A 23,500-nucleotide genomic window follows, 5' to 3' on the forward strand; every position below is an offset into this window, starting at 1 on the left:
CCCTACTGAGCTGTGACAACTGCTCTAAGTGCACACAAACACACCAATATCTTCCCCCAGGTCCCTGTGATTTCACACGTGGACAGCAAAACCACTCAAGGGACAAGCTCTGATTTTTGGGAGCAGCACAGCCTGCTGCCCTGGGATATTTACCATTGGGTTTGGTACAGGCACCCAGCAAATTCACCACGTTGAGGTGATTCCCGATGTGAATGAGGATCTTCAGCTCTGACATCAGAGCCTTGTGCTCGCTGGCAGTAGCTCCCTCTGGAAACACACAGACCATGTCATGACACCTCCTCAGACTTTTCACTCCCCCTCACCACTCTCCTCTAGCAGCATGTTAATATGAGTCTTGCTGAGGGGGCTGTGACCTCAAAGCCTCGGAACATTTTGTTATTGCATGTTCCCACGTGAAATGTTGAGCCTTGTCTGCAGATCCCAGGATCCCTGCTGTAACATGTGGGGTGCTCTCTGTAAATGCAGGGACCCAGAACAAAGAACAACATAATCTGTGTCCAACAAATTTTTTCTTTATGATAGTTGTGCAGTGAAAAACATCACTTGAGACTTTCATTGGTATGCACCCGTTTGAATCTCTGCCCTTTTGGCCTCCAAACAGAGATAACGAGCCATGAAACAATTTGAAAGAAAATTAGGAACAAAAGATATCTGATTCTTTTTATCACAATTGAAGATAGGAGCTGTCTCAACTCAAACCCAGATATCTTTTGATGATTTCTCTTCAGTAGCAAACACAGTGTCATGCTCCTGCCATATCTCTGTACTGCATCTTCTCTCAAGTGTCCATCAGTTCTTGACCTCTGTTTTACACAGGGTGTGTTCTCTGGTTTTGTGTGCCTTTTTCATACTTCTTACCCTCCCCATGCGCATTTTGTCTTACTTGAGAGTTTGTAAATTTAGCCTGGAAGACTATCCTGGAAGAAGTATCCTCTTGAGCTGCAGCTGATGGGCCAGGTGAGAGCCTTGCCTCAAAAAATTGTAAAGCAGCCTTGCTCCCCAGGCTCCCCACTGCTGTGCAGATGATCTGTACACTTACAACAGCAAATACTGCTCAGATGAGCCATTACATGATTTCCATGTACAGGCTACTTCTGGCCAGAGACTTCCTCAGTATTTTGTTTGGTGCCAGATTACAGAATAATGTTTTGGATGCCTGTTTGAAAGCATGGCTATAAAAGTTTAAAATCTCACTCTAGATAGACCAGGCTTTGGGTGCAAAGCCAATTTAGCCCTCAGAACTGGATAAGAGCTGCAACCTACTTCCTTACCCAGCCCTGGATCTGACCCATAAACACAAAATACAGGCAAATTTGGAAGAAGGCAATTGGGAGCAACACTTCTTTCAGTGGCATGCCAAAGAGGGACTCTGGATTCTTGTTAGGCCTTTGAGACAGATTTTATTCTTTGCCTCTGCAGACAGCTAAATTTCCTTGAAAGCTGAGTTCCAGAAGTCCTTGCTGTCAGTTCTGCCACTTCAGCCCCTCAGTGCAGCTGAATGGAGCCAAAGAGGATCAACTGTGTTGAGGCCAAGAAGCCATTAAATTAACTCCAGGCATTTACAGGGTGAATGTTCCATGGCAGGTGCCTCATTAATTGCTGTCTACACACATTGCCTGTTTTGCTTCACTGTTCCCATACCTTTCAGCATTTTGACTGCTACAGTCTCACAGCTGTTACTTTTATTGATCCCAAATGCAGATGCTTCCACCACCTTCCCAAAGGCACCATGACCCAGGACTTTACCTATGGACAAGGAGAATAAATGTGAAGAAAGGCAGATGCAGAAAAGGGAGAATAGAATGAAGGAAAACAAAAATCCCAACAGGAAATCATGGGAAGAAGAAAGAAAAAACATCATAAAGGAAAAGGAAGGAGTGGAACATGTGCCCTTTCAGGTGGCTGCTTGCTGTGTTGGTGAGAATAAGAGAAAGGACGATGGGAGGAACTGAGACAGAGCTGGCATGGACAAAGCAGAGGAAGGAAATGGCCATGCAGAAGTGAGGGGCTGTTTGTTGTCCTCAAGCAACAAGTTGTTGTGTGTGGGAAAGGTAAATGACCCCTGGCAGCACAGCAGCCAGGACTAATGTCACTGCTCTGTGCCTCAAAGGTAGCCTGCTGCTCTTTAAAGGGAAGAGGCTGCAGGTAGGTGTCCCAACATGAGGAAAATAATGGATGCAATCCTGGTCCTGAACTTGGGGTACCTGCTGTAAACTGGGCTGTTCTGTCCAGACTCTCACTTGGAAAATATGGGGATGTGTCTTAAACTATGCCCGGGGGTCTCCTGTTTTCACCAATATCTGTGTGGGATAACAGTTGGTTCAGACCTGTCTACAGTCAGTCCTAAAGAGATTTCCCAGGCACAGCTGGGCTTTAGGGACAGCCTGGGGAAAAGGATGGGAAGCCTGAGGCAGAGAGAAGGCATGAAATGCACAGAGGTGTGTTAAGAAGGGCGAGTTTGTAGGGCTGGTGGGAAGCCCTGGCTGCAGCGTGCAGGGGGAGGGAGGGTCTGGCTCACCCAGGCGCAGGCGGTCTCGGGGGAATTCCCACTTGCTGGAATCATAGGGCAGGTACTCGCACTGCTCCTCCAAGGGCACCTCGCCAGGGTCCATGATGATGGAGAGGTAGCCTGTCTTGATGTCTGCGTGGGCTGGCTGCAGGAAACCAGCCAACACCAAGGGTGAGGAGGTGCCCTCCTTGCCCTGGGTGCTGACTCCCAGATGGGATTTGGATTCCTTGCCTGCCTTGACCTCTTACCCCCTCAAGCAAAGGCCATCCCCCATCACCTCCTTTACCTCAGCCCTTACTCACCCTGTCCTTGGCAGTGAGAGCACTGGAAGCATCACTCAATCACCTCCTTTTACCAGGTGCTCTCATGCAGCCCCACATCACAGCACTGGTGTTGCCCCAAGCCCTGATATGCCACCCTCCCTGCCTGGGGCAGTGACAGTCACGTACCCTTTTGATGTTGCAGAAGATGAGGATAAGTAAGATCCAGAAGAAAACAGCAATAACTCCAGTGCCAATCAGGATGACAATCTCTACATTGGTCCTGTCATCAGAGCCTGTGGGATGGAAAGGCAATCACAGCTTCAGAGGTTCCCATTCTATGCTCCAACTCAGCCATTCCTTATGGCCTGCAGCAGGATGTGGGGTGACTGGAGACATGTTTGCCTGAGCTAAACATGCTCTGCACTATGCTCTCCTATGAGAGCATCATGCCACCAGCAAGGGCAGGGGGCTTTCACTGCCTCCCACTGTCACAGGGAAGAGGCATGGGAGCTTGGCCATAATTCCTGTTCCACCCCTTCACATCCCCAGGGGTGCTGTGGCTGCTGGTACCTTCCACGGAGACACTGGCTGAGGAGTTCACACAGCCCTTAGCATTGCAGACGCTGCACAGGTAGAGCCCAGCATCCTCCTCCCTCACCCTCTGGATGCTCAGCCTCTGGTTGAAGTCTGCCAGGTCGATCCCTGTAAGGCACAGAGGGTTGTCATGGTCACTGACAGAGAGGGAAGATTAGTGCACTGGTCTCAGGCTCAAGTCCATGAGCATTTTTTGGCTGATTCATTTTAGATGGCAGAATGACATCACACCAGCTGGTAGAGACTCTTCTCTTGATGGCCCCAGAAAAAACCTGGAGGGCCTCTCCCCAGGCAGTGTATGGGGGTTACAAATCCCCCACTGAACATGCTGAATATAGGGACAGTGCCCAGGCAGTCCAGTTGGTGTCTCAAGTTCTGCTTCACCCTCAGAACCTGTTCCTTTCCCTCTGCAATGTGCCTGGATCCTTCGCATGTCCTTTCCATGAAATCTGGGTCGGTGCCTGCACAATCAGAGACACCAGGCACTGGGCTGAGAGTAAGAACATGAATGATTTCTCTCCCCCTGCTCTCCAGCTGAATGTGCACAAGCACAGACAGTGTTGAGCTGGGCCCTAGGGCATAGACTTGGCCAGTGAGAATGCATCAAATTAGGACAGAATGTGATTAAAACCAGGCTCTGGCTGATTCAGAGTACGGCTGCCTTTATCTGGGGACAGCAAGTCCCAGAACCCAGCAGTGTTCAGCTCTCCAGCTGCTGTACAAACTGCCCTGCCTGTGATCCACCCCCAGCCCACTGTACCTGACACTTCTTGCACCAGTTTCTCGTCTTTGTACCAGCTGATTTCAGGAACGTGGTTGCCGTCCACTTTACAGCGCATCTCAATGGAGTCGCTGACGTTCACCCAAATGTCTGTCAGGTTCTGCTTGAGGCGGGGGATCTCCAGGGCTGGAGGAGCAGCACAAAGAGGAGGAGGGGAAAACGGGAAACTGATTGATCAAGAGAATATCTGTGTTCCTGGGGGCCTTTGGGTCTCTGACCCCTGCTGAAGGTGTCTTGAGAACCCATGTGCCCTGCCTTTGCCACCTTGAGTTTAGCTTGCTTGTGTGGCTTCCCCTGGGGATGGCCTGGGAAGCTGATGGCAGCAAGAGCACCAGCTCTCCTGTGTCACTCCCGCCAGCCCTGTGGACCCTCACCCTGCACAGAGATGTATTTCTTGTGGCAGTGTTTCTCCCGGGTCTTCCTGTTCTGCACCTCACACACATAATCCCCCTCCTCATCCAGGGAGATGTTGGGGATGGTGAGCAGCAAGGTCGCATCGTTGGAGTCGGGCTGGAAGCGCAGCTCCCCCTGCATCTTGGTGGCATAGTGGTGGACGTTCTTACAGTCCAGCACCAGGGGGTTGCCCTCTTCATCGTGGAGCTTGGAGAGGTTCAGCCGATACCACTGCAGGTTCTCATAGGTGTAGTTGTCTGCATTGCAGCTCAGCTGTAGGTCCTGCCCCTCTATGGGCTCTTCTGAGGGCTGGGACTCAATCTCGAACCCGTCTGGAATGGCTTTCAGGAAGGAAATGAACATGTGAATGAGTTTTCATGGCTGAGCTGCCAGACACAATGAAATTGTCTCCTTGGGCTCAGCTCTCAGAGATCCGCCTGTCCTCAGAGTAAAGGAAACCACTGTAGACCAGAACGGTGACGTGCAAACTGCTGGCAATCACAGCTTAAGCCCAGCGAGTGCCAGGGGATATGCTTAAGTCCCAGGGTGAAATTAAGATGGGGTCACAAATGAAACAAGCCATGGAGGTTTGAATTAGGCTGTTACTGCTCCCAGCTCAGCTGCAGCATTCTGGTTTGCACAAATGCCCCCCTTCACATGTGCAGGCAGTGACACAGCAGCCTGGACAGCAACGCAGAGAGCATTACTGAAGTAGTGACTGAAGGTGTTCATCTTTCTTCACAACAGCTGGTGGCCCTGACAGCACAGGTACTATCACAAGGGCTATTCCTTCTGGGCTGGGAATTTTATTATAGAATTCTCACTCTATAGGATAAGGTTTTGCAGTGCCCTTGCTGGGCTCCCTTTCTCAGCAGACAGGGACAGGCTCCCGCCAGGACTGGGTACCACTGGCGGAAGGCTCGTGCAGCCCCCTATGGTCCATGACTCCAGGCCACATCGCGGGGCTCTGGTTCCTACAAACTCAGCTTCCTGCCATCACCAGAATCCCTTGGGATCACTGCCGGGGGCTGAGGCAGTGGGACCTGGCCTGGGATAGGTCGAGCGGTGCCACTAGAGGATGCTCTTGGACCAGACACATCCCCAGCCCAGGGAGCTGCCTGGGCCTGAGCCAGCGGGATGTCCCCAGCCCAGGATCTGCCCAGGACCTGCCAGGGCTGCTTCAGGACCCAGGCACAGGCAGTGCTGGCTCATTCCCAGATCTGCCTGCCAAACTCTGCCTGTGCTTCAGGCTTTTGCCACCCAGCAGAGCTCTGGGTTAGCCCTGCTTTCCTGCTGGATTGTTGAAGATCCCAAGTGTGAATGGCAGGACCTGACAGGTCTAGGGACCTGCCTATTTCAAGCAGAGAGCTTGGCTGGTGCAGGTGGGGAGCATTTTACAGTACTCACTGGTCACGTAGAAGTAGATCAGCCGCTCGTCTCGACCCACTTTATTAGAGGCAATACACTTGTACATGGCTGAGACGTTGGCCTCCTGGATGGCCAGTTTGCTGACTGTCTGATGGGGGAACAGAACATAAGGAAGAGTTAGGAAGAGAACAGGGAAGAGAAGTAGAATCACTGCTGCTCTCTGGCAGGTAGCAAAGCCCCCAATAGCTGTTGTTGCATAACCCTAGGAAAGGGTTATGCAAAACAAGACCCTTATCCTACAGCCCTTTGTGCATTTCAAGCTTTATCTGTTGGCTCTACCAATAATAACATTATTTTATTCCCAATCTCTGCATCTTTTTACAGAGCCCAGTCAGCATAGATGCCTCTCCATAGGAGCAAATTTCTTATTAAGCCCCCGGGGTCACAATGGGGACAGTGCTCAGCAAGGGGGACAGTAACAGGATACAGAGCTGAGGGGATGGTTAAGCTCCTGCCAAGCTTTATTTATAACAGTGGGAATAAAGGGAAAGGACACCAGGGCTTTGATTCCCTGAGCCCTCCGCAGTTAAGAGACTACTTAGTGTCCCACAGCGTTCAGTGGGATTTACAGGTACTTACAGACTTGCAAGCACTCCTTTTATTCATAAGGAGAAATCAAACCTGTGAAAATATCCCAGCTCTCATCCCTTCAGAAAGAGATGTCATCTTTCATTGAATTCCAAGTGTACACAGACACGGTCCTAAAAGCTTCCTCCTCTCTCCCTCCAGCAAGACATGACTAAGGTTGGGCAAACAGCCAGGCTGCCATCCTGGGAGCATGGACCCAGGGGATGCTGCCTCCAAATTAGCCAAGAAAAGCAGCTGGGGAATAAAGCTGCTCTCCTCCTCCTCCTGGCTCACATTGCACACTTGTGAGCTACCGAAAGTGTTGCAAGCACTCCCCTTAGAGGAGACTTGCAGTTTGAGGCTCCAGTTTAAATGACAAGTTAAAAACTCCCTTTAATGAGATGGTGTTTAAAATGCAAAATTAACGTGCTCCTACAGGGAAATTTCTTTGCCTTTACATCCCATAATCCCATAGACTGGGAAGCATTTCCGTTCTGAGGGGCAATGTATTGAGGTTGTGTTAACCAGAAGGAACAGCCATTCATTCAGTGCATACTCAACACAGCAGAAGTGACTTTATTACTGGTACTTTTGTCCATTGCCTTTTCCGTTTCTTGGGGTTATTCATACAACCAGAGTGACCCTATTGCTGGCACTTTTGTGTGCTGCCTTTCCTGTTTCTTGGGGATTTTCCTTCTAATCTACAGTGTTATGTTTGACTTGGGGTTTCTTGATCTGACATCATCCTGCTGCCTGCAGTGCATGACTGTGCACTGCGTATCCTGTGGCTCATTCTGGCCTTTACAGATGGAATAAAAACCAGGAGGATGGTGAGAGAAGACAGGCAGAAAGGACAAGGAAAGAGAGAGAAAGCAGATTTTAGGATGTAGCATTCCACCGTGAATGGAAAAGCTCTTTTCTCCCAAAGCTCTTGCACGTCTGTGGGGATGCACAACCTAAGGACAGTTACAACCAAACAGATGGAATGAGAAGGACACAGCTGAGGAATAGAAGGAAGAAAATGGGGAAAATAGGGGAAGATCAGAAAGGACCAATAAAAGTGTCACATCTGTAGTGGGGGCTTCTTACCCAAGAGCTCCCCCCACCCCTGCTTCCATCCCTGGGGAACACCAATCCCTCAACCTCCCTTCAGCTGCTCTGGGAGGAGAATCATCTGCCCCTGCCACCCTTTTGGCAGAGTGATGAACTCCCGGCCAGGCCAGGGGACGGGAAGTGCCTTTAGAGGTGTGTAGGAAAACAGGAAGTGACTTTCGGAAGCAGGGGCCCATTTGTTTGTTCTGCATCCCTCTGTGAGCGGCTGGTGCCCGACACCAGTGGGGACAGGAACCTCGTCATGGCACAGACCTCACACTCCTGGCTACCCGGGAGACTGAGAGAAGCAGGCAGCAAGCAGGTCACACACTGCAGTGAGGGAGAGATGTTCCTTCCAGAGAGGAAATGCTGTGATGGAGAAGTGGCTTTGTGGAGCACGCATTGCTCCCACTCACAAAGCTGCAGCGGATGGATGCCAGCTTCTCCAAACCACCCTCACCCCACCAGGATGGGCACAGCTGGATGAAATGCCCCACCAGACACAGGCACCTTCCCAAGGCCAGAGATTTCCTGGGCGGTTTGTGATTCTTGATTTCTTGCCCAGGATGCTCTGCAGGGCTTGATTTTTACAGAACAGCTCATGCAAAATACTCAGAAAAGGCCATGAGACCCCCACAGCACCTGTTCCAGTTTTCCCTAGCTGGATGTCCTGTGTTCAATAGCAATCCATGAAATCCCTCCTGTGCAGCCAGCCCCAGTGGGGGCCTCTCTGGACACAGGGTAATTTCTCAAGGATGACAGCTCTCCCTCGCTCCAGGGCTGCCTGGTACTGTGGAGCCCCAGGGCTGGGAACTGCCACTGATGGTTTACTTTAGAAGCAGAGGTGTGAAGCCCTCCCCAAATCTGTCTGTGCCAGGCCCCTTTCCAGGCCACTTTTCCTGGCTGATTGCAAAGGAGTCCCGTGCCAGTCTCCAGCTCCCTGTCCCAGGATGGGTTTGGGATGCAGCCTCACCTTGTTCCGCCCCTCCACGAACTCCACCCAGGTATCAATGCTCTCGATGGGGTTCACGGCGTCCTGCTGTGACACATCTTTCCAGTCCTTGCACTCGGGCATCCGGTCCCTCTGGTGGCGCCTTGCTGCCCGGTGCCTGCTGTTGCTAATCCAGCAGCCAGGGATGAGCAGGGGAAAGAGGAGAGAGACAGAGAGAAGGTTAGCTGGGAAAAATACAGCAAAAGCAGCATTGTGTCAGAGAACTGATGGTCCCCTCCTATAACTGCAAAATTTCAGGGTCTTTCAATTATACAGTTCTGATGTGCTTTATAAGGGTGCCTTGCAACCACCAGTGAGGCAGAAATTTGTAGGTGTGAAAGCTGAGGCAGGGAACAGATACAGATGTCACGAGCAGTGTCTTCACCTGCAGGCCTGGGGCTTCATCTTTCCTTGCTAAGGGTGGAGAAAGGCAGGGGTGAAATTGATTCATGTGTGCCATGAACAACTCTTGATGTCATTTTGCTCAGCACCAAGGCCTTAAAGCCCTGCTGGGACTGAGAGTCAGGGGTGTCACTGACTGGCTGGTGCTGGCCTGGAGAGCAAGTGGGGCAACACCCAAGGGCACACACCCAGGGGTGCTCCTGCTGCCCCCAATTTAACAAAAGCCAGGAGGGAGACCTCCCCAGACAGAGGTGCTGCTGGTGTCTCATAGGGGAATGATGGCACCTCTTCAGGCTGAGACAGATGGGTGGGGAGAAGTGGCCAAATCTGTCAGGGACCTGGGGTGCTGCAGCCTGCAGGGTGCTTTTGAAACGTGGGTTGGGGTGGAAGGTGGGAGGGTCTTCCCAAAAGTGTGTGTTGGGATAGAAGGGAGAGGCTTTGAGTGACAGGGAAGCAGAGGGGAGCTGATGTCCCAGGAGCTGTAGCAAAGGTGTGTGCTGGCAGTGTGGGACAGAGCACTTGGCGGGGCAAACACACTGGTGAGCTGTGTAAACAACAGGAAGCTAGAAAGAAGCCTCCTGCATCCTCTGGAGTTGTGCTAGGCAGAAATATGGTGGCCTTGGGAGACAGTGCTCATAATTCATGGGCCCCTCTGCTTCCTGAGAGGGCCACAGTGCACTTGCATGCAATGGAAACTCTGGTGTCCCTGGCTTGGCAAAAGCCTGCACAGAGCTGCAGGACCTGGCTTCCTCCAGGCACCCTGATGTCCTCCACCCTGACTGCTCTGGCTATGACACCACAGCATCCTTTTCCTTCTTTCAGTGAGACTGTCATTAAAAATGCCACTGCAGCCCTGCCTGATGCTGCCTCAGCTTCCCAGAGCACAGGCTGTGGGCATGCACCCTTCCTGCCTGCCTATTGCCCTGCTGGCAAATCATCCCAGCAGCTGGCAGAGATCTGGCACTGCCCCAGGATTCAGCAATTCTTCCCCACAAGCAGCAGCTGCCTATGAGCACTTTTGCTTCCCAGGAGAAGAGAAAGGACAGAAAAACCACAGGGACCTCAGGGCAGAAATGGTGTGAACCCCAGCTGCTGTCCTGAGGTCTTACCAAGGGGCTGTGACAATTCCTCCTGCAATCTGCCTCAGTTTCCCCATTAGCACAGTGATCAGTGGTTTCATTGAAGGTGCTGTGAGGTGTGGTTGGGCCATGGACATCCACTGACAGATGCAGGTGACTGAGGATGCAGAGGATGCTGTGCAAGCTGTGGGTGTCTGGGACCAGCCAGCCTGGGCAAAACTGCCACGTGGACAACAAGTGTTGGAGACACTCTGCCTTCCCACAAGGTACCATGTTGTGGGTGGGAGAGCAAAAGTGAGACATGGTTGGGAGCACAGCCGTGGTCACAAGAAGCCCATAACACCATGGGGGTGTCCTGACAAGACACAAGTGTTGGAGGAAATGGCACTTACAGGCTACGCCGGGAGAACATCCGACAGGGCATCCATGGCCTCCACTGCCACTGGATCACCTCTGGTGCTGGGATGCCATAGACAGTGCAGGTGAGGGCATGGGGGCTCCTCTTGGAGTAGATGCTTGGGGAAGAGGCCTCCTTCTCATGGATGCGTGGAGGAACTGCAAGGATCAGAGTGACATTGTGAGCAGCTGCAGGCTCAGGCACTGCATCCCCAGGCCTGGCACAGCCCTCCCCAGGCCCGTTTATGGACAGCCTGGGCACTACAGCTCTGGCTCTCAGGGCAGCTCAGGCCTGCAAGGCACAGTAGGTCATACCTAAGCAGATTCAAGGGACATAGTCTTTCCTTTTTCTGGTGAGTGGAACTGTCTGGATGCTGCAGGCCTTAAAGCACAGGGCCACAGAGCCTGCTGGAGACACATCTCGAGGCAGCAGTGCCCTTCCAGCACTTTTTTAGCTGGCATCTGTTTCCTGCATGACTGGGACCAGCTGTGGGAAACCTCCATAGTGGATTCCCACCCAGAGGAACTACTCCAATCAAGACTTTATCTGTGTGGCAGCTGCCCTGCTCTCAAGTCCACATCAGTCAGGGTCACCCTCAGCAGCATCTCCAACTGCAGTTGGGAAGTGGCCCCTGAGCAATGACATATCCTGCCCAAAGTGAGGGAGCCAGGAACAAAATTGTGCCATGGGGGAGGAAGAGGTGATGTAGGTACCAACTGCTTTAGGACAGCAGTGGGGACTTGGTCTTGGAGCAGCCCAAAGGCTGGGACCACAGGCTCAGCACTCTCCCCCCAGCTCCAGCCCCCCCTTACCATTGACAATTAACTGGAGGCTGATGTGCTTCTCCAGCCCTGCCAGCCTGTTCCTCAGAACCAGCGTGTAAGTCCCAGCATGCTGCTCCGACACATCCTTGATCTGCATTGAAGATTGAGATTGCTTGGGAATTAGCTTTCCATCCTTGTACCTGCAGGGAGGCAGAGAGAAAATGCAGCCATGGGGAGGAAGTGTCCCACTGGCAGCTGGGCAAAGGGTTTGCTGGTCCCCACAAGAATGCAGCCAAGGTGCCCCTTGCTAGCACTGAGGACCTCTCTGGAGAGACCCCTGGGCCTTCCCTGGACCCAGGTGATGGGTCTGCACATTGTGTGCTATGGTTGTGTGTGGGGTTGGGGGTGTTGTAGCTCTGCCTAAGCAGTGAGTGGGTGCAAAGCTCCCATCTCCAGTCAGCTCTGATGGAAGTGCAGCATGAAGAGGTGCACAACCCATCCCACTACCTTTTTCCTCTGGGCAGCTGTGATTGCCACAGCAGAGGGACAAGAGGGACAGCTCCTGTGGGAACCCTACTTGGCCCTTCCAGCTGTGCAGAGCTGCCAAGCCAGGCTGTGCATCTGAGAGCCAGGATATGGGAGAAATGGACCCCATGGGTGGAAAAAAGTGACATTTGTGACAACCTTGGTGACAGACCAGCAAGGAAGCCAGGCTAGGCTTCCCCATTTGACAGAGGAAAGGAGGAAAGGAGGAAAGGAGAAGGTGGCTGAAGCTAAGAAAGGTGAGTTACCACTGGAAGTCTGGTGTGGGGTAAGCCACAACTTTCACTGGCAGCTTCACAGCTTCGTCTCCTGCAGTGGCTTCTATCACTGGGCCCTTCCTCCACTCCACAGTGATGAAGGGCTTTTCTGCAAGCAAAAAAGGGACCATGGAGGAGAACTCAAAGAGAGAGGGTGTCACAAAGCTCTGCTGCTCTCCACAGGACCCAACAGAAACGACCAAGGACATGAGGGTGTTATGACAATGTAGCTGAGATCCTGGCAGCTCCTGTCTCCTTCATGGGAACCATTGGGAATGCAGGAAGGCTGGGCTGCCCTGAGAGTTTCTACTGCCAAGAAATGACCACCCAAAGCAGCTGGTGTCCCTCAGGCCAGGCATGCCACAGGGGCACTGCATTTGCCATAGGGCTGCAAGATGAGTGTGTCCTGCCATTCTACTGCATTTGGGCCCAGTTTGGTGTTGGCATCTCTCTCCTTTTGGGACCTTGCTGAACGTGACTCTGCTCCCAGCATGGTGCTGGGACACAGGAGGCTGAGGGGCTGGAGGAGGGCTGGGTTTCACTAAAGCAGAGTGGAGGGAGGTTCAGGAGCCACTCTGCCCAAGCAGCGAGGGGTTGGCTCTGCTGCAGCTGGGCTCTGGCTGTGGCTCTGCAGGGCACTGGCAGTGCCATACCGTGCACAATGACATCAGTGCTCTCCTCCAGCATCTGGGCACTACTGGTGGCAGTGCAGGTGTACTTCCCCAGGTCCTGTTGGCTGACATTGTGAAGGGTCAGGCTGCTGAAGAGCTCTGTGTATGTCTGCAGGGACCGGCGCTCAGAGTCGATCACTGCTCGCTGCATCTGTGGGAGGTGACAGAGAGAAGGGGATGAAAGACAGCAATGGGATGAGGCTGTGAGGATGGGCCCTTCACAGCTGTGGTTCCTGATGCTCAGTGCCGGCCTTTACCTGGACAGGTTTCTGCACTACTCACTGCCATCCTCAGGGGTGGAAGGGCATATGTTCTGCATACTGACTGCCTGAGGCTGGGCTCAGATCTCTAGCATGGTTTGCTCTTGTAGCCCAGGAACCAGGCTGGGAGCCCATGAACTGAGTGGTGTTCTCAAGGGACTCCCCTGTCACACCATTCAAAAAAGCCAGAAGATACAAAAGGAGGAAAACACAGTGGGGAAGGGACCACTTTGCAGGCTCTTGGTAACAAGGGCTCTATGATTAGAATAGTTCATTTTAAACCTATCAAATTTGCTCTGGATTTGCACTAGTGAAAGTGAAGCCAGTGTTTTCTCAAGAACCCCAGAGCAGTAACACCTTGGCAGGAAGGGAGCTTTCTGTGAGGAAAAGGGGTCTTCATTCTGTCTGCCTTCTGCTGCAGGAGAAAAAAAAATGGGAGAACACTCTGACAAGAGGTCCAGGGCACAGCATGGTTTGGAGTATGAAGCAGAGCCCTGCCAATGATGTGAAGAGGAACAATGAAGGGTCAGGAGGGGGTGACTCAGAGGGTCACAGTTCAGTGCATGGGGAGCTGCTTGGCTTGCTGGTACCTGTTTGCCAGGGTAAGTCCAGTGGAATTGGACGGCAGAGTTGAACTCAGCCTGCACTGTGCAGTTCAAGACCAGCTTCTCTCCCACTAGCAGCTCCATGGCTTTCTTGGGATACAGCTGGATGTCATACAGCTCACTCCCTGATGCAGAAGAGGGAATGAAAAGAGATTTCTGATCTAGTCAACTCTTTGACTCAGACTGTGCAGTTACAGGAGGTTTGGGAATGACCTCCTGCTGCATGGTGTATCTCTGTCCAATACACAGTAGAAGAGATATAAGCACCATGCAGAGTCTGTGTAGCTAGAGAGGACCATAACAATCCCATGAGCCACACTGGTGGACTTCAGAGCCACCCAAACTGCTCCCCTGAAGCTTCCCAAATATTCACCTGCTATATGGATGATGAAGAAATTGGATTTGAAGACCTTCTTGTCGATTACAGTCTCACAGTGGACGTACAATAAGTCCCTGATCAAGTGTGTGGGTACCTGCATTCCCTTCTTGTTGTCCCAGAAGGTGCTTTTCCCATCAGGGTGGATGAAGAAATTTTGCTGGAAAAATCAACATTTTGCCAACTGAAATCAGAGGGTAACAACATTTCCACTCCACCCCTCCCAGGCTTTATGCTGGCTAACACATCCCTTTTGTGGGAAGAAATGATGCAGCCCCATGCTGTGCTGGCCTCCTGCCCTCTCCCCCCAAGGGTTTGCCATCTAGGAATTGTGGCCTCCCCTCTACCCCAAGGAGCTGCATCCTGCACCATGAGCCTCCCTGTCTGCAGAGTGGGCCAGAGACTTCCAGGAATGGAAATTTCTAGAGATAGCTAAGGAAACTGATGCTGATGTCCCAAACATCAGCCCCACTGGGATGAGTGCTGACCTTGGGTAGTGTCCTTCCCGGGCAAGGGAAAGGCCCCTGGCCCCCAGAGTGTCCCTGGAGGCCTTTGTACAAGTAACAGTAATAGTAACACTCATCCTGGAAGGATGTATTTGCATTGTAAAAAAAAAAAAAAAAAAAAAAAAAAAAAACAAAAGAAAAAAAAGAGGAGGGGGGAAAGCAAAAGCAAAAGCAAACTGGTAAGAGAGCTGTTTTTAGTCATGAGCCCCAGAGCTGCAGCCTCCTCCCTTGTGGGGATGCTGACCACCTAGAGGGGTGTAGATCACAGAGATGAGGCAAATAGGGGATGCTGTGGGGAAACGGGTTTAAAACAAAGTTTTGTTTTGTTTCATAGAGCTCCAGGGAAGAGAAGCAAGGTTGGCAGGAAACCCGTGGGATCTGCCCAAGGGAACTGGACAACCAGCAAATAAAACGAGGAAGCCAGTGGCTTGTACTTTCCATGGAAAATGTATCCCATGCATTTTCCTTTCCTGGCAGTGCCTGTCATGCTTCCACTCAGGCAATTACAAATGCAGAACAAATGCAATACATCTCAGTGCAGAGCCTCCCAGCAGCTGAGCTCTCACCGAGGTCAGTGTGATGTTAAGGTCTGGGATGGACACGAGACATGGTACCCAGGTGTTCTCCTTGTTGCTGATGAGGAGGGTCTCTGGCTTGTTGATAAATGGCTGTTCAAAATCTGTAGAAAAGATACAAAGAGAACAACTACTAACAAAGAAGAAAAAAACAGGGAAAAGGCAACCACCAATAGAAAAGGAGGCTTCCTGAATTTCCTTAACACAGCACAAGCATTTCAGAGGGAGTGGTGTTGAGCTGTTCTGTCACATGTGACAGTCAGAGGAGACACCTGGAGATGGGAATGCAAAGCCGGCCGGCTCCTCCGCACCAAACACGGCACCAGCGCAGCGACACTTGTGTGACATTTGGGCAGAGCGGGAAATGACCTCCCCTTTCCTGCAGCCCTCAAGGTCTGTGCCTGAGCCTGACCCTTTGTGAGAGCAGTGTGTAGTGTCCCGGGCTCGGCGCCTGCCCAGCTGGTGGCTGTGTCCCCGCGCAGGGCTGGCAGCGCGACCTTGCCGGGCGAGGGAGTGATCCGCGGCGCGCTGGAATGCAGATGTCATCCTGCAGAATCCCGGCCGGCAGATAAACACATGAGCTGAGCTTTCCAGGGCTGCCACCCCACTGCCCCCCAACTGCTGCAAGCACAAATATTGACAGGAAGAGCAAAACCACCCAGAAATAATCATTATGAAATGACTTGGCAAGGCTGGGGATGTTACACCAAACTCTGTGCAGAGCAGTGACCCAGGCTGAGTAAATGGGATGAAGACAAAATTGGAAGACACAGGGAATTGTGAGACTGCTTGGTGGCCTTAGTGACAGATGATTTATTCTTTACTATCAGCCCCTGCCTGCCCTTTTCCACAGGATTCCTGCTCTCACAGGATGCTCTGAATACAGACTGGTTCCTGGTGTCTTGAAGGCATGGTGTTGCTAGCATCTCTCCTCTGCAAATGCCCAGCACATGGTCATGATTGGCTTTATTCATGGAAATTTCCCATGGGAGAAGGGGGCTTTATAAGGGGGTGATGGGTCTGCATCTGGGAGACATTGGGCTGCCTCAGCATCCTGTTAGGGGAGATTTTACAGTTCTTGGTACACTGAAATCAGACCAAATTATCCCAATGGACTACATTTAGTTTTATTCACCTGTGTTTCAGCTAAACCATTGATTTCAAGGGAGTGTAGCACAAGCACAACAATTTGTACAACCTGAGATTCTTTCCCTCTGATACCCAACTCCTAAAGAGACCCATCTAAAGGGACAAGTCAAAGATGAATTTGGAAATGATCCTCACTTGAGGATTCTGTTGTTCACGTCACATTGTGTTCAACCCAATCCAACCCAGTGCTCCCCCTGTGAAGTGCATAAACCTTTCATTTTTGATCTGTAAAGCTGCTGCTTCAGTGATAGTCATGCTGCAAAGGCCTCTCCTGTGTGTGGAGCACTTTTTCTACAGAGTAGGTGAAGCAACCCACACTCAAAAAACTGTATTGGTCACCTCTTAAGAAAACATGGATTGCCCAGTGAGTTCTTCTTTATCTTCTGGGTTTTTTTTGCTGCCACAGGATTGCTGACTTCTGAAACCACAGATTTGTTTCCCAGTGTGAAGAAGTTCCTCATTCCTCTCCCAAACCCTGGGCATGTGAGAAGGAGGAGCTGCATAGCTGTCAGAGGTGAGAGACTATGAGGTCCCCTTCAAGCTCAGATGGCAGCCAAGAACTGATTTACTGGGCTGGTCCAGCTGCCAGTGATCTTGTGATTCATGCACTAACTCCCCTCTCTGACAACATCACAAATTTCCTTAAGACTGCCTTAATGAGTCGGATGGGAATAATTTAGCATCTTCTTCATTAATACAGGCTAAGCTTTATGAGATGTGGGCTGTGCATAGCCTGTCCTACCCTGATGAGGCATTCTGTGTCTACAGAGCTATCTGTAGTTGTAATAAAATACACACCTAACCGGACACATGGGAGGGAGACACATGCATGGAGAGTTCATTTGACCACTGAATTGCAGGTAAAATACAGAAGAACCCATTTTTCCAGGCAAGCACAGATATTCTGTTCCTGGCAATTTCACCAAGCCCTTAACATGAGAAATGAGCTTGATGGATAAACCTGTGGTCTGATCATCCTGTCTCCAAACATCCCCAACACTTACATCAGCCCTTCCAAGCTCTCCAGGGACAGTCTCACATTGCAGCCCAGTTCAGCAGGAACAGGCTTTATCTGAATGCTCTGCAATGGCTGTGCTTACCATATGCCTGAATTCTCCTGACATGTCCCTTCTCTTGCCTGAAAGCCGGTCTGGCAGGGCAGATTCTGAGGTTTTCTAGGTGTTTGATAACCCTAAGAGGGGACAGCCTGATTGGACTGAGTATGAACATGTGCTGTGCAGCCATGTGCTGTTGGCTGTTGGCAGGACCTGCTGCACACTCGCTGTCCACAGGCACTGTGAGTCCCATGGGCCCTGACAGTGTGGGATTTATTGCCCCCAACCTGCACCATGTGCACTCTTTGGTAAACAGTAGAGCAGCTCCTGAGCTGCAGAGGCTGGAGGTGAGAGATGGTGGATCAGGGGGCAAAGTGATGTTTGTTGGATCACAAAGAAAATCAGTTCTTGCAAAAGCACTCCCTGCATGTGAGCTTGTGGGGTTGTACTCATTTTCAGTGTATTTAAGAAGCTCTCTGCCTCTGTCCTGATACAGCCCTCTAGAGTGTCTGAACACCCCTGTCCAACTCACAGATGTCTGAAACCCAGGCAGGCTCTGTCCTGTTTTAGGGTGGGCAGCATAGTCCACAGAAAGAGGAAGCAATTGCTAAATAGACTTCAATTCCTCTCCAACAGCTGCCCAGCTTTTCTGATTTGCCCCTGCATTTTTCTCTGTATAGCTGCAGAGGCAAAATTGGCTTTGCCCCGGGACTTCTGAAAAATGCATCTTATATGTCATGACCTGCCTGGCTCATGACAACTGCACCAACTAATAAATGGGGGCAGAAAGAGAAATAGCTCAGCCAACTGTTTCCAGAGGACAGAGTTCATTTATCTTGCTGGAGCCTGCTGTGAGCAGTAGGGGAGAGGACAGAGGAGGAACCCCTGGGACAGGGAGATGCTGAGTATTGGCCCCGCAGCCACTCCCTAAGCTGAGGGCCCAGCCCCAAGCCTGGTGAACATCCTTCCTCTGCCAAAATACACCTCATAACCCTGCCTGCACAGGCAGCCCCTGCACAATGTGGAGAGGGGCATCTGGATCTGTCACTGTGGAGCAGCTCAGGCCAGCAGCAGGTCTGGGAACAGGCTGCACATGGAGTGTTTGTACCACTCATCCTCTCCCTCTCAGCCTCAGCTTTATGAAACACTACCACCCCTGGCCACCAGCACCTCAGGGAGCCCCAAGCTGCCCAGAAGATAACTCCTGTGCTTTTTTTAGTGCTGGAGTGCCTCTGAGGCCAGGCTCTCACTCCTTGAATTCCTGCATTCCAGCCTGGCTGGATCGATGCCCCCGGGATGGGACATAATTGAATCCCAGGTGCTGCCGCCACGGACGGATATTGGTCCCCTGCACTTGTAGGGAATCATCCCTCAGCCCCCTTCCCAGCTGCAGCAGCCACACTCTGCCCTGGGAGGCACACTGAGATGTTTCATCTTTCAGATATTACGTTGGTGCATTGGCTGCCCTGAGGCCCGCAGCCTGCAGGTGCACAGCAGTGACAGCTCTTACCTCTCACAAACACATAGGTGCTGACTGCTGTGGTGCCCTCGATTTTGGCCTCGATGTACTTGTAGTAGCAGCGGTAGTAACCCGTGTGGTTCGCCTGTGCCTCCGGCAGCAGCAGCACTTTGCAGTAGGGCTTGGTGCCGGTCCCCTCACACTCTTCCTCTTGGATTGCCCGGCCGCTGCTGGGGGCTGCTGAGGCTACCAGCTCAGTCTCCTCCTTCCCAGCAGGATCCACCTTGCCTCCTGGCCACGACCACTCCAAAGGGTGCTGACCTCTAGACATGGGGCAGAAAAAGAAAAGCAGCATTAGCTTTGGGCTGAGCATGGTGGTTTTGTTGCTCTGTGTGACTGTCTGCACACCTGCACCCAGCCCGCCACCAGTCTGGGCCTGGGGCTGGAGAAATGGCCATTGTCCAAGGGAAAAAACAGGCACAAGGAAATGGCAAGCAGATTCCCTAAGTGCTGGGCAAGCAAAGGCTCATCCCCTTCCCCAGGTCACCTCTCTGGCCATGCTAAGCTGTAAGATATCAGCCTACTCACAAGCAGGCCCCTCTGTCCCATGGCACTGTCCTACTGGTATGAATGCCAGGACCGGGAAACACACAGGGCCCTGGGGGAAAGGTTCCATTTATTTTCTATTCCCTCTCGTTATTAAAAGGGTCCAGAGCTATTAGGGAAACACATGGATGTGATGATTTCCCTTGGCTCAGTGTAGCTGCTGGCTGGGGCTCATTGTGTGATGAATGGAGTGGGAAGAAGAATGGGGGAAGGAGAGCAGACTGGAAAGAAAGCGAGAAAGAGAAAAGCAGGAGGGAGTCAGGGATAAAAGACAGCAAGGGGAAAACAAGAGGAGGCTCAGCTGACTGCCTTCTGGCCAGCTGCCAGCTGTTTCCTTTCCCCGTTGCTGTGGGAGGGGGTTCCCCTTGCTCTGCACCCTGCAGCCCCTCAAAACCCCAGCTGGCCTGGGGCTGCCTCCCCTTCCCACCTCTGCAGAGACCCTGGGCTGCAGACACCTCTCTGATGGCATGACCACAAAGCCTGTTCACCAGCAGCCCAAGGACAGACAGAAAAGTCCATCCAGGAACTCCAGAAAGCCGCAGCCAGAACACGCACGTGTGTATTTATATATAGCTGAGGATCTCCAGAGAGGGACCTTGCATGTGCACACACGTGCCACCGTAGCTTGTTATAACTGCACTTGTTTACTACAAACAAAACAAGCTTTTATTCCACACTGGAAGTTTCCTTCTGTGAAATCAGAGCCCCTTTCAGAGGAAGGCCTAACCCCCACTTGAAAGTTTGCCAAATAGCTGAAAGTCACTTAAGCACGTGTGGAAAAAAAAGAAAAGAAACGGGGGAGAAAAGAAGCCATCATAAGAGACAGCTGTGGGGTAAAAATGGCCTTTTGTCAGCACCATCAGCTCTGTGAGGGGAAACTGGGTTAATCTATTATGCAAGCTGGGAATAGACATGTTGGCACATGCAGCACCTCTGCCAGGGCAGCTCCATGGGCAGATGCTTTTAAGCAGAGGCAGACTGTGACTATCACCAGACAGAAAGGGACAGTGAGGAGGAAGAGAGGGCACAATGGCTCAGATGCAATGAGGACAGGATTTCTGTCCAAGCATGGGGGAAAGACCTGCCCCTTTTTGTTTGTCTTCAGCAGCTGATTTATCTTCCCTGGATAGAGCAGACTTTGCTCTCTTCCAGCTCGCTGCAGATGAGTTTGGAGAGAGTGTGCTGCACTCTTCCCGTGTTGCCAAGCACAAGGGCTCTGGAGGCAGTGACAAGCCCCTGGGGACAGACACACAGCCCCTCTTACCCAGCTCAAACTTCTGCTTTCACTAAAAATGCCATCAGTGCCTGAGGCAGAACTGTAAGTACAGCTCTGGCAGCTTGTGTTCATGAAGCAGAGGTAAGCTTCTCCCAAGTACCATAGTCTCATGAACACTTCAATAAAAATAAGAACTAAATTTTGAGTTTTTCCCATCCTATTCATGCACTCAGAAAATAACAGTGAAACTGATCACTAAACCACCTGGTGGCCTCTGCCACAGCTGTTGCTGCTGTGTCCACAGCCCCACAGCACTGGCACAGACCATGGGGCTGTCCCTGCTTTCAGCCCAGAGCTGAGAGCTTCAGACCAGGCATTTTTGGCACTCCACTTGCAGGAGGGTAATTGTGAAAGTCTCCAGTGTTTCCTCTTTCTGTTTATTTACCCACTGGGATTTTCACACATTATCAGATCCACTTGTTCCATTAACCATCAAGGCCTGCAGTAGCTGAGTGACACATATTTATATAAACATGGATGGGCCAATGCCAACCAGCCCGTGGGCAGCTCAGCCCAGGCATTCCTTTCAGATGTGCTTTCATTTCCTTTCATATATCCTTAGGCTTGGGGGGACACAGAAGATGTGGACATTACTGTGAGTCCAAGTTAGTGTCACTGGTGTGTTAAGAGCACCAGAAGAAGGCAGGAATGAGGGTAGGCCAGGCTCACATGGATTTATTTCTGAATCTACTCCCTGCATTTGGGGAAGGGTCCAAGCAGCAGTTTTGGACAGTTCCTTCTCTCCTATCTGCCACCTTCCAAGATTTACTCCCAAGCTGTTTTCTTTCAGCTTGGTGGTAATTTGCCTCTTGGCAATGGAGCCTGCTGATGCCAGCTGGAAAAAAATGCACTGTAGTCTTCTCCACAGCTGTTTTCCTCAATCTTTTCAGGATAGATGCACTTCAAGGGAGATGTTTGAGTTGGCACCACTCTTCTTCAATCTTCTTTGAAACTCCCATGCGTGGTATGATGGGCAAAGCTGGTTGTGGCTTTGTGGCTTAGCTGGGATAAACCAGATTCCCCTCAGCACCATGGAGGATGTTCAGAGCAGTCAAACACATGTAGGAGAGATCAGCAGGTGTTGTGTGTTCCTGGACACTGCTCTGGAGCAGTGGTTGTGGGGCTTCACATAATCCTCAGGCTCCTTCAGCACTGCCACACTGCTCATTTCCTCCATGGGAGCCAAGAGGGCTCCGGGGTCAAATATTTCCTCTCTGCCACAGATGGGTTTGCACATCTGTGAGTCAGCTCTGGGAACAGGTCACTGGGCAGCAAAGGACATCCTTGCCCTTCTTTTTCCTGGTTTGCTCCCCACCTGTGTGCCCAGCAACTGCAGGATGGGATGGGATGGGATGGGATGGGATGGGATGGGACGGGACGGGACGGGACGGGATGGGATGGGATGGGATGGGATGGGATGGGATGGGATGGACGGGATGGGATGGGATGGGATGGGATGGGATGGGATGGGATGGGATGGACGGGATGGGATGGGATGGGATGGGATGGGATGGGATGGGATGGGATGGGATGGGATGGGATGGGATAGCACAGACAGGACCAAGTTGATCCCTCCATACAATTTTGCTGTTGTGGGATTTGCTCCAATGCTCATGAGCTGGAACAGCACAAGCTCTCTGCTTTCCCCCCATGCAGGCTGCTGAGGGCATGAATGCAGAGATTCACAATATTCTTTCCTTCTAGGAATGGGAGCTAATAAAAGCTGCACTGTCCATTTGGGCATCAGCCCCTTCCCCCTGTTCTGCCACATGCTTGGATCAAAACATCCCATGGGCTCTCAGCCAGCCTTGGCACAATCTCTGTTTTGGGGAATGCTCCTGCACTGGTCCCCTGCTGTGTCTGGGCCTCTCAAGGGTGCCTTGTGCTGGGTGACAAGGGAACAGGACTGCACGGGATGGCATTTGCAAAAGCAGAGTCCCAGCATCTGGTGACTCCTTGTGTGTGTTGTGCCTTTGTGTATCTGCTAAGCATGCCCAGCTCCAGAGGCATTGCTTGTCCCATGGTCTGGCTCTGGTCACCAATGAGGCTTGGTGGGCTGTGGAGCAGGAGCAGGGGGTGTCTGAGATCCAGGCTGCTGCGAGGGAGCCTGAGAGCACAGTTGGCTGCATGGCTCTCACGCTCGGTGGGTGAAGCTTGAAAGGTCTCCAGGGAGTCTCACACGGGGGTTTTGAGCTCATCTTTCTGCTGGAGCACTGCTTCAAGCAAGCCTGCGCTCCTGGCTCCAGGGCAGCTCGAAGAGCAGCCAGAGGACATTGCTCTCAAGGGAAGACCAGGGTCAAACTGAAGTCACCTCCAACACGATGCTCAGCAGGAAATCCCTGAATCCTGGATTTGATTTTGTATTTGTTTCTGCCCTACCCTGCCCCACCACCCTCTCCTTTGCCTGTTCTCTTGGTGGTCTGCATGTTTTTCCCTTCAGCTCCCATTAACACAAGCCAGGTCTTCCCCGGGTGGGCCGTGGTCCAGAGGAGGTTGGAGAAGCAGCTGGGTGTAATTAGAGATCCAGGGACCAGGAAAGATTTACTCTTCATTCAAATGAATAAGTGTCCTGCAGTCAAAGTCCTCTCCTCAAGACAGACAAACACAGGACTGAGAGCTCAGAAGGAAAAGAGGAATGCTCTGAGCCATCAGGAGATACTGAGACTTATCTGCAGATGGTGTGAAGGACACGGCACAGCCCCAGGGAGCACATCTGGGACAGCAGGATGCAGGGGCAAGGAAAAACCAAAGAACAACATGGGCAGAGGGTATATGGGTTTTAGTGCTGTTTGCAGATGGTCCTGGGCACTTCAGCTGGCCAGTTCAGTCTGTCATAGCTGCAGAAGAAACTTTCTTTTACCACACCTCTAACTTCAGCATG

The 23,500-nt window shown here is 51.7% G+C and overlaps 1 protein-coding gene across 4 annotated transcripts in view; it reads right to left on the bottom strand.

Moving 5' to 3' along the window:
• The window catches only part of FLT4 (fms related receptor tyrosine kinase 4), a 57,129-nt gene that overhangs the window by 11,165 nt on the left and 22,464 nt on the right, over window positions 1–23,500 (bottom strand). For 3 of the 4 annotated variants that reach the window (XM_059483460.1, XM_059483459.1, XM_059483458.1), the window contains exons 3-19: window positions 18,789–19,060; window positions 15,066–15,178; window positions 13,991–14,153; window positions 13,603–13,742; window positions 12,735–12,903; window positions 12,073–12,190; window positions 11,330–11,481; window positions 10,513–10,675; window positions 8,622–8,766; window positions 5,969–6,077; window positions 4,543–4,902; window positions 4,148–4,294; window positions 3,364–3,495; window positions 2,980–3,086; window positions 2,540–2,675; window positions 1,663–1,767; window positions 154–267 (exon numbers count right to left, since the gene is read on the bottom strand). In XM_059483460.1, the coding sequence (XP_059339443.1) occupies window positions 154–267; window positions 1,663–1,767; window positions 2,540–2,675; window positions 2,980–3,086; window positions 3,364–3,495; window positions 4,148–4,294; window positions 4,543–4,902; window positions 5,969–6,077; window positions 8,622–8,766; window positions 10,513–10,675; window positions 11,330–11,481; window positions 12,073–12,190; window positions 12,735–12,903; window positions 13,603–13,742; window positions 13,991–14,153; window positions 15,066–15,178; window positions 18,789–19,060 (2,645 nt within the window). The remainder of the gene's footprint in view (window positions 1–153; window positions 268–1,662; window positions 1,768–2,539; window positions 2,676–2,979; window positions 3,087–3,363; window positions 3,496–4,147; window positions 4,295–4,542; window positions 4,903–5,968; window positions 6,078–8,621; window positions 8,767–10,512; window positions 10,676–11,329; window positions 11,482–12,072; window positions 12,191–12,734; window positions 12,904–13,602; window positions 13,743–13,990; window positions 14,154–15,065; window positions 15,179–18,788; window positions 19,061–23,500) is intronic. The other variant, XM_059483461.1, reaches the window with a different exon arrangement.

This window comes from Ammospiza nelsoni, chromosome 16 (assembly GCF_027579445.1).
Source record: "Ammospiza nelsoni isolate bAmmNel1 chromosome 16, bAmmNel1.pri, whole genome shotgun sequence".
NCBI classification, from domain to species: Eukaryota; Metazoa; Chordata; class Aves; order Passeriformes; family Passerellidae; genus Ammospiza; species Ammospiza nelsoni.